The 17210-nt window shown below is 40.9% G+C and overlaps 1 protein-coding gene across 6 annotated transcripts in view; it reads right to left on the reverse strand.

Annotated features, from left to right (window-relative positions):
- CASP10 (caspase 10) overlaps positions 1-17210 on the reverse strand; it is a 204201-nt gene that overhangs the window by 38818 nt on the left and 148173 nt on the right. For all 6 annotated transcript variants that reach the window (XM_085649010.1, XM_085649008.1, XM_085649009.1 and 3 more), the window contains 6 exons: positions 16230-16332; positions 14884-15019; positions 12778-12896; positions 10897-10933; positions 8063-8151; positions 5370-5478 (listed from right to left, as the gene is read on the reverse strand). In XM_085649010.1, coding sequence (XP_085505136.1) covers positions 5370-5478; positions 8063-8151; positions 10897-10933; positions 12778-12896; positions 14884-15019; positions 16230-16332 — 593 coding nt within the window. The remainder of the gene's footprint in view (positions 1-5369; positions 5479-8062; positions 8152-10896; positions 10934-12777; positions 12897-14883; positions 15020-16229; positions 16333-17210) is intronic.

The raw sequence follows: 17210 nt of genomic DNA on the forward strand, positions 1-17210 counted from the left end.
CGCTCCCTCGGTTCAGCGTCGGGTTCCCTTGCTTACGTTTGTCTTTCGAGTGTAACAGACCCTTGACCGAGCCGGAGCCTTACTTTGACTATTTGGAAAATATTACATTTAATGAGAGATTGCCACCTGCTGGCTTCTTTAAATCGCTGCGCTCAAGTCATACTTTATGCCGTATATATTTTGTTAAAGCCTACAACTTTGAAAACCTCAACCAGCAAGTCTGTTGCTAAGGTCTCTTATGATAATCTGATTCACGTGCCTTCCGGCACTATCAGATTTAAGCCTCATAAAGGCATTTTACTGATCAAAGCCTCATTAAGGCATTCTATTGACTAAAGCCTCTCAAGGCATTTTACTGATACCTTCCAAGTGTTTTACCTAATCTATTGATATTTCACAATGCAATCTGACGCGAATGTACCCCCAACACTCCCCTAAGGAGCTTTTGGGTGACAATCTCAAGAGATTGATTGGGGAAGAACTAAAATCTTCCGTCAGAGAAGCAGTTGACGCTGCTCTCTCTAAGAGTAAGAGGGTTTCCCCTCCCGAGGAGATTTATTTCTCTATGTTGGATGGGGAATCCCCCTCCACTTCTGGACCTCGATAAAGGGGTAAGGTACCCCAGAAAAGAAAACATACGATGGAGGCATTCACCGATGCGATGGAATCTGTTAGCCCCCACGCTACAAGAGATGATGGTGCTCTCAGCAGCACAATAGAGAGACCTCAATTCCTTGGGGCAGAGAGAAGGGGTGCCCGTAGCGGCATTATAGAATGCGGTACCCATTACGGGACAAATGAATTTAACGTTGATTTTAATAATCAAACCACAGACTATGAGGACTTGGATGAGTTTATTTTTGATTTCCAAGATACATTTGAGGACCTTGATGAGGATTTAGACCATGCCTAAACCTCTTCCTTTACTATTAAAGACCCCCTCGGGGGGGAAATGTTTAACCCTACCACCATTCGCCATCCTAGCAGCACGGAATGGTGGCCCAAGGACCACGTAGGTAAATACCTATCCCAGTGGGTCAGGAAACCCCTCGATAGAGATACCCGCAACCTACTGCGGAAGGAGTGCCCTCGACCCTCCTCGGAGGACAAGATCTACAGCACCCACAACCTTGACCCTGAGCTGATCACCTTCCACTTTAAATCAGGAAGGGACCCAAGGAAGGGAATTGAAAAATGCCTCAAGCAAGCTCAAGACAAGCTCCTTGACGTAATGGGACCTCTATCATAAATATTGGATATGACCGAGGAGGCTAGATCCAACAATACCCCAATAGATCTTGAACTCCTACGAGGCTGGTCCCAACGCGCAATATGTCTTATTGGTAATGCCAACGCCAATCTAATTACTGAACGAAGGAAGGCGGTTCTTCTCAGGATGAACCCCAAGCTCGCAGACCTATCCGCAAAGGAATATATGTGCAATGCCAAAGGTCTCTTGTTTGGCGACAATTTTGTTAATTCCTTGGGAAGTAGGTCTCCACTTTTAACGCCTTCAGTAAGGTTCAATCCAATATGCGGAGAGTTTTTGGAGGAAGACCACTTTTTGGAAGGGCTGACAGGAGGGGACAGCCTGTCAGCCGCGGCTCCTTCAGGTCCGACTTTTACCAAAACGAAAGAGGCTCCCGCCCCTATAGAGTCTTTTGTGTCAACTCCAACTTCTACCCCCAACAAGGAAGGGGTTCAAGAACCCGCAGTGGCAGATCAAGAACATCCAACCAAGCCTTCCAAGGTAAGCACAAGTCTTCTTTCCCCTCCAAGGTGGCAGGAAGACTGAAGTATTTCGCACACAATTGTTCTCGAATCACTCAAGATCCACGGATCTTAGAAACTGTTATGGGGTTCAAAATAGAAATTTGGGAAGAGCCTCTAGACAAGGAAAATTCAAAATGAATAGAGTCGGAGATTTCCCATATGAGCTATTATAAAAATTCCCCTATCAGAAATATCCAAAAGATTCCTAAGTACTATCTTTCTTGTCAAAAAGAAAGACAAGGGATAGCGACCCGTCATAAATTTAAAACACTTAAATAAGTGCCTAACATACCGACACTTCAAGATGGAGGGTATCCATCTTTTAAGGGACATGTTACAAGCCAAGGACTGGCTGGTAAAATTGGACCTAAAAGATGCCTACTTTACCATACCCATGCACGAGGAGCGTCGGAAGTACCTCAGTTTTACTTGGAAAGGAACTCTCTACCAGTACCAGTGTCTTCCTTTAGGTCTTTCATCAGTCCCTTTGTGCTTCACCAAGATCCTACGTCCAGTGGTGAGTTATCTCAGACAGAGAGGGGTTCGTCTAATAATTTACCTAGATGATATTCTCATCATGTCTCAGGACAAGTCAGAATTATTGAAGCATCTAGATATGACCATAAACCTTCTCCGAGACTTGGGTTTCATCATATATTTGGAAAAATCTATTTTGACTCCGGCACAGGAAATAGAATTCCTTGGTTTCAAAGTAAACACTATTCTGTCCAACCTAATCCTTCCCCACCAAAAGGTTACCAAAATAAAAAAACATGTCTCCCTTATTCTCTCCAAAGAATCTATCCATCTGAAAGACCTAGCCAGGGTTTTAGGTCTCCTCTCCTCTTCTATCCAGGCAATTTCTCCAGGTCCCCTTCATTACAGGGGTTTACAAAGACTAAAAGCTCTGGGCCTAAGGATTATCTACCCCTTTCGGAAGATGCTCGAGAGGATCTTCATTGGTGGTTCAACAACCTACAAGTCTGGAACGGGAAAGGTATTTTCGAAAATGTCCCAGATTTCACCTCGGAATCGGATGCAAGCAATCACGGGTGGGGTGCTCGCCTAAACAATTTAGAAACCAGGGGGAGGTGGTCCTTAGAAGAACAATTCTTTCACATAAATTCTCTAGAGATGTTAGCAGCTTTGAATGCGCTTATGAGCTTCAAAGAGCTTCTGAAGAACTTAAATACCCTAATCCGCTTGGACAACTTCTCAGCTGTCTCCTATATAAATCGCCTTGGGGGCAGGAGATCCAAAAATCTCTCAGATATTGCCAAGCGAATATGGTATTTTTGTTGGGACCAAAAGATCACCCTCAGAGCAGAATTCATCCCGGGAGCCCAGAATTTGAGAGCAGACTGGAATTCATGTTTTTTCCCTGATCCAAGGGCTTGGGGGCCCAATCCCAAAAACTTTTTGCCAGCAGATTAACTCACAAAGTCCAGAGATACTTCAGTTGGAGGCCAGACCCAAATGCGTCGGAAGTAGATGCCTTTCTCCAGTCTTGGGAAGGGATCAAGGCTTATGCCTTTCCTTCCTTCTCGATGATTCAGAAGTTACTGTGGAAGGTGAGGCTCGAGTCGTGCTCCATCATTCTGGTAACTCCTTTTTGGAAATCCCAGGTTTGGTTTCCCAGGGTAATGGAATTAGCAGTGGATTTTAAACGGCTGATACCATCATCCTTGGGCCTGCTCGAGGGTCCGGATGGAGAAGAACATCCTTTGGTCTTAGAAGGGAAGATGAACCTTCTTGTTTGGAGGATTTCAGGAATTCAGGCAGATATTCTGACCTTTCGGGAGAAGCTAAAAGCCTATTGGAGGATTCATTGGCACCAGGAACCAGGAAAAGATACAGGGGTGTTTGGAGAAAATGGTCTAGTTGGTGCCTGGAAAGGGAATTGGATCCCGTTCAGTGTCCTCTACAACAGGTAGCTAATTATCTTGCTAATCTTTTTGAATCAGGTCTTTCTTTCAGAACCATCAATTGCTACAGATCAGCAATTTCTTTGGGCCATGCCTTGGTTAATAACCTCGCTATTGGTAGCAACCCCCTAATAAAAAGAGTTATGAAGGGTATTAGGTTAAGAAGACCTCCCAAAGCTCGTTACGAATCTCTTTGGGATGTTAACCTGGTCTTTAATCTCTTCCTTTCTTGGCCTGTCAACGATCTACTCTCCCTCAAAAGAATCTTGATGAAATTGGCAACTCTACTGTGTCTGATCTCCTATAGAAGGGTCTCCGACATTAGAGCCCTAGAACTTTCTAATAGATTTTACTCCTCTGAAGGTGTTCATTTCGACATTTGGAAAAGAACTAAAACAATGTAAGAGTCTATTTTCTACCCCTTTTTCAATGATTGTGAAAAATTGTGTGTTGTGAATTGTATGAAGTGCTATGAAAACAAGATTTCAACATTTAGACCCGTTGGCTGTGACCAGCTTCTCTTATCAGATGTTAGACCCATTTCCTCAGCGACCTTAGCCAGATGGATCCGTCTGAATATGCATGAAGCTGGAGTGGATCTCTCTAGATTCGGAGCTCACTCTTCTAGGGGTGCAATGGCTAGCAAAGTATTTTGGGCGGGAGGAGCTCTGCCCGAAATACTTAAGGCAGCAGATTGGTCTAACGCAAGTACCTTCTCTAAGTTTTACTTGAGACCAATAGAGCATGTTAGCAGTGTAGCTTTACATGGCTTTAAACACGCATAATGGTAGCCTCCGGTCTTGTAATGAAATGACGATTCTCCAATTATTATGCAGAGAGAATCTTGATTTCATTAAAGACATACGGAGGCTAACATTATCCCACCCTCCTCTCCCTAAGAGGTTTGGGTTTGGTAATGTTTATGTTTAATATACTGATATTGCATATTTTGCTTTTATCTTCAGTTTTAATCTGTCTTTATACCTTTCACTATACAGTGTTTTTTTATTCCTTCTCAGATAACAATGTTTAGGATTAACTGGACTCTCCGAGACGTAATGTTGTACAGCTGTGTCATCGCAGCCCACGAGGAAGATGGGAGCCTGCACAGTCTACTTGTCATGTTACCAATGTTCTATTTTATTGTGATGTATTAACATTCTTTAAAGGGCTGCCTGTTTGGGCAGTAAATAAAAGTATTTGCATAATGTTAGCCTCCGTATGTCTTTAATGAAATCAAGATTCTCTCTGCATAATAATTGGAGAATCATCATTCTCTCTTATAATTCTTCTTTTCTCGTATAATTATTTTCCTTTAAAAAGTATTACAACATACCTAAACAGGTTTAACTTTACGAATCTTAGGAAAAATGACATTCTGAACTAGCACTTCTGGGATTCAAATTTGTGAACTCCAGGTTACACAACAATCGCTTATGTGGATGTGCAAAGCACTGAATGATATCTCCAGCGTTTTAAGTACAGCCAATAGGACCAACTCACTTTTAGAATCCATATAAAATAAAACTATATCTTATTTGGGACTCTCTTAGAACTAGGTTGGCTTTGTCGAGTCACAGAATAGCAAAGTCTAGGCAAGTTCTCACTTGGGCAGCCATATTCAGCAGCATATATGTGAGGGAGCCTTAGACCTCCAAATAAATGACTTACCTGCATCCTTGGCTGTCCCTTTCCGTTCAATGTTTTTTGTAAACATATTATTACTGATGATGAGGCAATAACCTCTGCATTGTTCACCCATTTTATAAACAGGCATCCCCTGCAGAAGAAAAAAAAAAATACCTATTTATTGAGAACAATGCTTATATTTATTATGACATTATTATAACTATGAAACGCTGCTGTGACAAATTAACACGGGCAAGGGTGGGCAAAATGTTTAAGTGACCCTAAATACTATACACCACTCTATAGTTCTGCACATCTGATGACAAAATGGTTTTATTTTCTGGGCTATGGGTGTTTATTTTTTTGGCCTTTTCATTTTCATCCACCCTATTGCCACTGGTGTAGTCCTATCCTTATCCTGCTGGTTGGCCTGTAGGTTTGAGCCCATTTGGTGGTTAATTGTTGAATGGCCCTTACATCAATCCCTCACCTCATCGTCACTTATAGGGTGGAGGTGGACACCGCTAGATGTCATGACTCCACCTGCGACAGTCTTCTAACTTTCATTGGTAAAGGTTGTTGCAGAAGGTACTCTAGCCACAAGGGTTATGACAGACTTGAGACTGAAATTCGGGACCCTATATAACCATGTTACCCCCTTTAACAATGAAATACCCCAGAATTGTTCCGAGGAGAAACATAAATGCGTTCCAGGAATTACCAAGTGCATACAAAACTCTGAAGTCACAGCTGACATTTCAGAAAGTGAAGAACAACACAGCGACACAAGGAAAATGCCTTTGAGTGGGTGGATATCAATACCATTGTTTTTTTGTTGTTGCAGATTTGGCTATACCTATTAGACACTTAGTACAATAACAAAAGATACAAGCACACAATTGTGAAATGAAAACAAATGTTAAACAGGTTGCACCCTTGATTATTATAATGCCAGAATGTGTTAGAAGGCAGCTTCCTCTATACAAAAAATAAACTTCCAATCACAATTACTCCACATTTAAAAAAATTAAAAGCAATTTTTTTCCATCACTGAGCTTAGCTAAGTGATTACATTTGAAAAACACAGCCTGCAGAATCAGACTCAAATAAGTCTATTGCCAAAATAGACACAGCTTGCATAAATATCTCCCTATCAAAATGTTGAACGGTTTGGAATGATCTAATCAAGCTCACTCATATTACTATTTTAAGAGCAATCCTAGCATAATTGAGGGCAAGTGCTTAAGAGATGGCCACAATGTATAGCAACATATTTCTTAAGAAATATTTAGGCTTAATGGATATTTTTGCAGTCGTTTTTTTCAAATTATATATTATTATTTCTATTATTAAGCGGCAACACATACATCCCTACATAACGTACCCAACACACACAGGAGTCACTGAAGATGACCCCAATAACAGACAAAGAACAAAACATTAAAACTAAAAGTAATTAAATTAATCAATGAATAATAATATATAATAAACAAGGATAAAACAAATGGGCATAGGAAAGAAAGGTCACTTGGTTGTAATGCCATTAGGCAGGCCAGTGTGAAAAAAGTGGGTTCACTAAAATACACAGTCTACCGGCACAGGTAAAACGAAGTATAAACGTATCAATCCAATGTACAGGTGGAAACCAAGAAAATTAATGACAGCCAAAAACAATGAGTGGATGACATAAGTTAAAGTATGTTTTAGCAACCTAGACAAAGCGCACAATCAAACAAGCAGGATAATACATGCACTTTGAGTGCCACAAATATTAATGAATGAAAACCACACACTATCAAATTCTACCAATATGGAAAAATGCACTAAAGGCCTTGGTCATTCTTCCACATGCATGTTTTTCCACATTCCATGACTCACATTTGCAATTGCTCGTGAGTGAGTTGGTCATACAACTCTGTACCCACTCATTTTACCGGCCAACTTATAACCAGCGTAATATCTTGGACCTTTACATCTGAAGTTAGAAGAGCATATTTCAGGACAGAAACTTAGCTAAAGACCAAGGCTGTCCATCAGTGGTATAGGCATGATGCAAGACTAGGATAGTGGGTGTGGGTGCTGATGGCCAAACCAGTAACAAAATGTATTAAAGCCATCGATAACCGCAAAAGGGGTTCCTTTTCTGGAGCCACTCCATGCTCTGCCAAGTCGGGACTTCCGGAAAGTCTGAACCAAGTAGAGACATTTTGAAAGCTGCAGCACAAGTCCTAGGATCACCGGAGATACCCCTACACTAAACCACATGTACTGAAAGACTGCAGGCAGACTGGCAGTGAGGCTGCCTTATAGAACATTCATATCCAGAATCTTCAGGTTGGGCGTCCGTCAGGGGGTACGTTGGACGAGCAGCTCGGTGCTCAAGGTGTTTAATACAATTACCATTTCCTCTCAGGGATTATGGGGAAATGTAGCCAAATTAATAAATTACTATTGTTCATCTTTAATATTGGCAGGGCTTACAATGCAGTAGCCTTTCACTGGTCAATTAAAGAGAATATCTATGATATCTAAGAGATCTTCCTGACATGAGAAACATAGTGCTAATGCTTAAAGGTTGGCCTTGAAATGTAAACTATTTATTATTAAAGTCTCTCAGTGCAAAATGCATAACATGATCATTCTTCACCGCCACTAAAAGTTTGATAGATGTTTCGCTCCTTTAATATATTGTGTTGGCATATAAAAATATAAATCATAGAATGAGCTGTACAGACCTCAGGGTTTCCGTCTGCACTGCATGCTTCCGATGCTTGTACTAGGTCGAGCTCCGCCAGTGAGTGGGAGACACCTCCTGTTGTGTCAACTAGAAAAGGCGGGAAAAGAAGACCAGAGAGTCACCATTATAAACTGCTGTTGTGCTCAAATCATTGGTAACAAAGAAGGTGAAAAGTGTACGATCTGGCAACTTGCAGACCTGCTTATGCTTTTCCAATGATTTGGGGGATTTTGCATTACAAGATTACAATTGGCTTCAGCACTATACACAAATGAAGCAGGCTGGGCTAAACGTGCAACAGGATACGTAATTCCTTTAAGGGATGAACCACAGATTCAAAAGCAATATCCATTAAATCAGACTCTTTCAAAGGTAATAATCGTGAATGAAATTACAATATCAGAGAAACATAACCATATGCTCATCAACAACAAATACTCCTGTTAATTTTAAAACTTGAAACGTTTTACAGAATTGTATTGGAGTACCACGTTTTGACCTTCCTTTACAAAACAGATGCAGTTACAAAATGCCCACTAGATTAATAATGTAGGAAACATGCAAAAAATACGCGAAAAATACAAGTTTAGTGCCAGAATTATATTTTACGTTTTTTTGCGTTAAGTAGGATCAAATTTGGATTTACACAATTATGTCAAAGGTATAAGAATCTCCCCAGGGTATTCTCAGTAAGATAATTTAATTGTTACAGTGTGATTTATGTGTATGTTGATGACACGTCCATAATAGGTGAGGTCGTAAATGAAAATTTACAACACACAGAAGGAATAGTGCCAGTGCTTCCAGAGGCAAGTTATACACTGAATTTCAGTTATTATAAAATATGTTTTCTGAATGTAATATTTTTAGGATATCAATTATCCAGTACAGGAAAATGACTGACACATGCGTTCTTAGAAAAAAGTAGGATGCTTGAGCCCCTTAGTTCTCTTAGAGAACCACAGAGATTACTGGGATTTCTGAATTTTGGCAGAGCATCTTTACCACACTATGTAGACAGAGTAGGACCTTTGTATCAAATGATCACTCCTACATTTACCAGAAAGAAATTGAAAAACAAGCATACACAACTCATTAGAGAATTACAAAGAGACAAGCTCACAACAGCACATTGGCAAACGTGAGACGGTACACTTGGTTTGGTCATTAGGACAGTGCCGAATTAGTCAGAATACACTTCGATCCTATATAATGAAAGGCCAACCAATCCGATTGCCTATAAACAGGGCCTCTGGAATTATGCAGCGGGAGAAGCCCAAATTATGTTGACTAAATTATGCGTCAAGAAAAAGCAAATGATGTGGCATAATGTGGCACATTTTGTTATAGTATTACTTCATTATTTTGTCATTATTACACTTGTTAACACTGAGCGTAGGTTGCACCTCATAACTAGGAGTTTACACCCACAAATCGCAATAAGCAACAAATCGTTCTGTTTCCCCTAAGGGCCCAAGCTAAGTGGAAGTATGCGGCAAGACTTGATTACATCAATAGTAATGGCTGCAACATATAAAACTGCAGTAGAAGAACTGTACATAATAAACAACTATTTCAAAATGATAATGATTTTTTTTAAATTCAGTTTCAGAAATTACTTTAATTGCTTTTAAGGATGTGAAAAGCCCAATAGAAAGCTATGAATAAAAACAAGAACAGTAAAAAGCTATTTCTGCAATGCAAGCTTCTTTGCAGGAACTGAAGTTGCATTGGTGATATTGAAATTAAGTAACTATTAGAAAATGCTAAGTAATAAGACTCTACATATGGTTTAATCTCAATATAGAAGTATGAAATGTCTCCTTTAAGTCCTTAAGAAAAATCAAGTTTTGCATTGTTAAGTCATGGGTTTAATATGATACCTATGAATGTCTCACAACTTGAAGGTTGTCTTATAAAAAAAAAAAAAAAAAAGATGCTGGATGATGAACACAGCTGTGAAATTCATTTTCACCTTACACTCCTTATCAGAATGAGCATTAGTTGTAGCAAGGAGTGAGACACACCTACCAGCTCTCCTTTGCCCTGAAGAAGGTACACTTCATATTATTACTCCTGAAACTCAGGAGATCTACCCGGGCGTGAACCCCTCCCCCTCGAAGATATGGAGTTTACAACAAAACAGTTTGTAACCTGTAGTGGAAAAATACTGGTACAACATGGCGTTGGAGGATAATAAAATGAGTTCTATGGGCTGGGAAAGAATGTCACCACTATCACTGAAATGGCAAAAGACAATTCAGTTTGTGGAAGGCAATCTAATAAATGATTATCATAATAACTATTTCTATAGAGCACTTGCTACTACAGTTTTGTAATTTTCTTTAGCACTGTAGTGGCATTCTCCCCAACACTCCTTTTACTGACCTTTTTGAGAAACAAAAGGCTAAGAGAGCCCTGCCAGAACTCAAACTTTGATTATGAAAATGCTCTCCTCGTGCGGCTTCTAAAAAAAAAAGCCTTGAACCTCTGTAGGCCGCTCTGCATGTTGCAGTGAAGCTGGTTTCAAATTCTTATTAATACCTTCATGTCACGCCAGTCTCTCATGCTTAGAATGGCAACCAATTGAGGGACGATGTTTTCATAAATTTATCTACAAGGTGCTACACCTAAATATCCATAAATATCTCTTTCAGAAACTGACCACAATAATTCAACACTTTGCTTTCTTTTGGGCCTGGTTAGCAAAGACATCATCTAAATAAACCAAAAAGTGGGGAGAAAATATGGGCACATTTCACCTTAGACAATGGTGGTCCTCAATCATTGTCATATATAGAATTGTACATATTGCATTGAAGAAAGACTTACAACAAATCAGAGACGACTGATCAACACTCGAATTCTCCTGTTGAGAAAAAGAAAAATCACAGAATAAAAAAAAAAATAATAATTATGATTTTAGCAGAAAATGAACTCCAACCCAAGCTACATTAATGGATGCTATGTTAAAGGTAATAGACCACAGATTGTCACATTTAGAGCATCCCTTCTAATGGCAGAGGTAATTACAGCAAGAAATTAGCACAACACTGTAAGGTTTGTAAGGAAGAGACTGAGAAAATTAATATGAAGCAAGAGACGCAGAATGTGAAGGAGATATCAACATATAGGACTGGTCTTCCGCCCCTTTCAAACTGCATCTAGAGAATAGAAAGCTAATGGCTTTCTGGATACAAGGGAAGAGTCAATTCACAAAATGCTACCTAAAACGTGTAACAAGTGGGTTCTGGGTTTACAGGTAGGGGTTTGGTGCAGAGAGTAATGGCAGCCCATATAATGCTACCCAAATTCACCAGTCGTGCTAAAGATACTAACAAGTGTCTCATACTTGGAGGACAGTCAGCCTATGAAAGGCAACTGAAGTCAGTATCGAACTCGAAGGGTGATGTTGGGCATTGGAGTAGAAGTGTGGATTATTATTCCATTGTGCCAACCAATGGACTGTTACCAAAGTTTAAGCCTATCTCTTAAGGTGCTAATGTATGTTGCAGTGGCTGTATCACACAGAAGGAGATGTGATGGCAGCAGTATATTGAACAAGGGATGGACTCATCTTAGACTTTCAGGATATCCACAAAAGATACATTTGTAATTGCATTTATATAGTGCTTACTACCCCTGACGAGGAGTCAAAGCACTTTTTCGGTGAGAAGCACGCTACTTCGGAACCCATAAAGGATTAGTGTTGAATTAGTATAGTAAAATATGAAAGTAATTTGAGTGGTGGATATTAGTCAGTTATTTGGATTGAAAAGGATAGCGGAGGGATAGAAGTGGGAAAAAGATTTGCATTTATATAGCGCTAGTTACCCCTGATGGGGTGTTGAAGCACTTTTTTGGCGAGTAGCATGTTACTCCAGAACCCATAAGGATTAGTGGCGAATTAGTATAATGAAATATTAAAGTAATTTGAGTGGTGGATATTAGTCTGTTATTTGGATTGAGAAGGATAGCGAAGGGATAGATGAGGGAAAAAGATTTGCATTTATATAGCGCTTGCTACCCCCGATGAGGTCTGGAAGTGATTTTATGGCGAGTAGCAAACTGCTCTGGTACCCAATAAAGGATTTGTGTTGAATTAGTATAGTGAAATATGAAAGTAATCTGAGTGGTGGATATGTTAGTCAGTTGTTTGGATTGAGAAGGGTAGCAGAGGGATAGAAGAGGGACAATTAATCTAAATGGGATGGTTAAGACTTAGTCTGAAAATCTAGCACGGTCTAACGCTTAATCCATTGAATTCCACAGGTCCTTCCTTCACTCCAAAGATGTCAAGAGCATGATAAACCATGCATTATAGTGTCAGAAGAATCAGCTCCCCCAAACCCCATAATCAGGTTTATGGATACCGGTGGAACTGGGAATCTGTGCAGTGCGGCTCAAAGGGCTTACCAAAGATTAAATGGTATTTATTGAGGAGGAGGTTGTGTTCTGCTGAAAGAAGACACATTCAATACAATGCGAACTAATGCCACACGGAGATGAGAATGTGCTAGTGGGTGTTGCAAAGCTTGTGCTCTGGAGGGAAAAGAAGTAACCAAGAGAGGTTATCTCAATTCTTGAAAGGTTTATACCGAGTACTGATACGGGCATACAGCATTCGGGGATAACACAGCTCATCTACAAGGAAGGGGATGAGGAAAAAGAACCCACAACAGGAGTCCCTTCAAAAAGCTGTACACACACTACCGTCTGGCAAGGAAAAGATTCCGGTGTGGAGCGGTATCCCAAGTGAGGCTTCGCCGCAGATTCCTCCTGGCTTTTTGGAGCCTCCAGCACAGGTGAAGTTTCCTGAGATGGCAACCGCACTAAAATCACAAACAAATCAAAAGAAAGGCTTACTGTCATGGCCTTCTACATATGTTTAGGAAAGAGACTGGGCGGCAGTGGGTTGGCTGGCCATATAGAACTCCTCTAGAGTCCAGATCGTGATGATATTAGACAGCTACAAAAGTGGCGACTAACGTTTCTGTTGGTCCCAAGTTAACACCAAACAGAGTGCTCTTCTAGGAATTATCCAAAAAGGTTTTATGGGTCTTTTTCGCAATACGATGAGCCACGGATTGTAGGCTGCATGAATCTTACTGGCAAAATAAACCATGGTGGATGAAAGAAAGATTACTTTCTTCTGAGAAGAATTCGGAAATGGTAACTTCAGATTCATTTCTTGCTTTGGCCTCGCTACCAACCAGATGTTTCATGTTTCTTGCCACCATTCTTAGAATAAAATGTAAGCCATTTGTTTACATTTAGCTATTCTGGAAGGGCCAGCAGCTGGTAAATGAAAAGGAATGTGCAAAGTTATCAGTTTTCTTTTGTAGCATGGTAATTATCCATTTCTTTGTATTAACAATTATTTTAAAATAATTTAGACATCTGAGTCACTTAAGGGTTTTTACATATGTTTGCTGTTTAGATTTATATTTCAAAAGTGGATAAATGCAATATTTCGCTCTTTTTCCAGACAACTAAAATGATAAAATGCCACCCAGGTCGATTTCATGAATACAAACAGCACTAAAAGGTTTAGGGATAATTGATAGTTAGCATTGACTCTGGAAATCTTTAATTCAGCGTGCTGGTGTAAGATAAAAGACGGGTAAACCAGCATAATCTGTCATGATTATCTAAAAATGAAATTATCTAGAAATAAAAACATCAGTCTGATTGGAAATATGCACTGTCCCCGTTAGATAGCCAGGGGGCGTGAACGGCCAGTCTGGCTCCAGCGCTATTGTTTGAAGAGAGCCGATTGGGAGAGTGCTGGCAGGGGTGTGGCTGTCTAGGAGTAAAAACACTTAGTTAGATGAGAGTCATGCATGAAGTTGAAAGAGCTATCAGGTTTGGGCCTGCGCCCACTGGCATGGTAGGAGGCATAGAAGAACCCAGTGCCACCCAAGGGGACTTACCGTTCTTTGTAGCAAAAAGGTGCAGAATCCTTGGGGGTGTCCAAGGGCTTGGATCGACTGACATAGTGCGGCGCAAGTCACCAGCAGGCGCATTTCCAAGGGTTCTCCTGACCCCCCCAATGCTTCTACAGTTTCAGGTGGGAATAAATTGCGAAAGAAATAGTCAATGGGAACACAAACCATACAGTGCTGAAGTGCACAATGCATAGTAGGTAACCACTGTTCGGGCGATCACCTTTGGCGGGTCAGAAGGGAATAGGAGGAACCTATACGAATGTCGAAGGTGGGGGGAATGATGCCCTGTACTTGACACACAGCTAGGTACAGGCCCACAGATACAAGTCTGTGAACATAAATACACATCCCGTTCTATGGTTAAACTACAAAGGGTCCCAAGAAGGTTTACCTTCATTTTGGCTCTTATTGACTCTGTTGTTATTCCACCGCAGTGCTGTCTGCACTTCTAGGTAAGGCGATATAAGCCCGCATGGCAATTTGCTATGGATGCCCTGTCGCAAAGATAGGAATGTACCTTTCAGAGTTGTTCATAGCTTCTAATCAAACTATGTGAGGGAGCACAGCTAGAGAGAGTGTGAAGCTGACTGAGCCGAGAGGTTAACCTGAGAGTCTGAACCGATAAATGTTCTTTTACACATACACCCCACACACTGCACCACCTCCTGCCCTCCTACCATCAACCTCCTACCATCAGGGATTCAGAAACAGTGTATGCACCGCTATGCATATCAACAGCAAATGCACTTATCATTAGCCGTTCCATAACGAGCAGGTGTGGCGGTGAGGGAACTCAACGAAACATGGGTAAAACACAACAGACATAAAACACATGCAGATCTCTCTCCCAACAAGTGTGTAGCACACTAACCTTGCTCTGCTTTATACTTCGTGATTTTGTTCACAATCTCAGGTGAAATGTTTTTGCAGATCGACTCCAAAAACTCCAGGTTATCGGGCGATACGAGGCCCTGAGCCTCCATGAGGGTCAGCAGATGCAGAGTGGACTATGGAGGAAAACCAGAGAAAAACGTGAACTCCAGAATGATCCCAGCAACCAGAACTGATGGCTCAGGACAACACAGGCAAGATTCACAAATACTGGAAATATAGTTATATAGCTCACTAGTTTCTAGGCACTTAGAACAGGTGTTAATTATTATACAGCTCAATGTTACTCTTCCCAAACTTGCAAGGACAATGTTGAGGGGACCAATGCGAATCGAACCAAAGACCTTCTGTTTAAATACAGACCTCTACTACCGCAAAGTCAGGAAAATATTGCTTCTCAACAGAATGAACCATTTGGCCTAGGCATTATAGACAACTGTGCTACCGGGGAGAATCAAAACAATACTCCTAGGCAGTATGAACAAAAGTATTAATGGGTAGTGGAAAACCGAATGCTTCCAAGGAACATTAAAAAAATGGGCTGCAGAGGCAAAATGTAAAACGCTACATGAAAAACAAAACTCCTATTACAAGCTGTATCTGCTTACCCAACCCCTACATGAAACCGCATGCCCCATGGTTAAATGTTCTATATGTACTTGTCCGAAGTGCCCCGGTCTCGAAGCACAGCCCACAACTCCTCCCTTCTCACAAACTGGTAATTACTTGCCTTCAAATCATCAATCTAAGCTTCCTCTAACCGGTCAATTTGCCCCACTAATCATTTGTACAAACTAACATTCCCCAACTATCCCCATCTCGCTAGCAATGACATCGAACTCTTGTGGGAGCCTCCGCCACTCTAGCAATTCACCTGAGTAACCATTCCCATCCCACATCGATTTTCTCTAATTCCACCATAAACAAACTGGAGTAATGCATCAAAGGACTTCTTCTGGGAACACAGGACTAACCTCACAAACCAAAAAACACTAAATAAACAGAGAACATTGGGTTCCGGAGCAGTGTGCTACTTGCCATAAAATGCTTCAACACCCCATTAGGGTTAGTAAGTGCAATTTCAATACAATGCAAGCGATACAATACAATACATAGTCAGTAGTGCGATGTAGTAGGAACTGGGTCACACTTGCTCCATGTTGCCATTTTTCAGTTGTACATCTTTGGCTTTCTTCTTGACTTGTCTTTTAGGTTCAACTCACACATGCTCCTCCCGCTACAGACCCTGTTAGGCCTCCACCGGCACTTAAAATCGACATGCTTATATGTGTGCGCGTTACCCGCCCACCACTCGCCCATGCTCACCAAAGTCTCTCTGTGTTTTTTGGGAAGCGTGTCTTGCAGAAGGAACATGATTTCATTATGGTCATCGGTGCCAATGTTCTCCGAAATGTCATACAGCAGCTGCCTGCAGGAGAAAACCAAAGTTGGGAAAACGTTACAGTTGCTGCCTTTGTCCATTCTTCTGACCCTGAATAATGATTACAACTTGAACAAAATTACTGCAAAATTGCAGTTTTTCCCTGCACAGCATTTGTCATGTAAAACCTGCCAAAAGGTTCATGGGGTGAGGGGAACCCACAATTTTCAGATTTTTACACCTCAATATTTAGTCTTTTAACTAAGAAAATGAACAACACGCATAGGGACTGAATTATCCCCAATTTAATTAATGCATGATTATTAATTTATAAAGTAAACTGTTACCCTCAATGGGGCATCCAAGTGCTGATAGCTTGACTGAGGACCTAAAAGACAGGAATGAGGGCAAATAAAGAGTGAATAGGCAAGTTTTAAGATTCTTTTTAGACAATGGTTGACAAGAATGGAGAAGAATATCCGGTGGAAGACTTTTACAAAGCTAGGGAGCTAAGTAATACAAAGAGCTTTTCAATGCGTAGTATTCCAGATCAAGACTGGAAGAGCATAACTCTTAGGTGGTCGAGTACTTACCAGTAAGGACTTACCAGGTTCTGCAGACACCATTTTGAGCTCTGGACATTACACAGAGTGCCTTAAAATGAAACGCTGGGCAATAGCACATTCTAATACTCAAGAGGATTTGAGATCGAGTGGTAACAAGGAGCATTAAGAAATAATCTGGTAGCAGATTCATGGACTCGCTGAAGGTCTTATAACAGATGCTGTGGTAAGCCAAAATGCAACAAATGTCTGTAGTCGAGGCATGATGTATTAAGCGACTGCACTAGGGACTTTTGGGAGGAAACAGGCAAAAGCAGTAGCACTTGTCTTAGGGCTCTCAAAAGGGCACGCAGAAGGCAGAGA

Source organism: Triturus cristatus, chromosome 3_2 (genome assembly GCF_964204655.1).
Source record: "Triturus cristatus chromosome 3_2, aTriCri1.1, whole genome shotgun sequence".
Classification (NCBI taxonomy): Eukaryota; Metazoa; Chordata; class Amphibia; order Caudata; family Salamandridae; genus Triturus; species Triturus cristatus.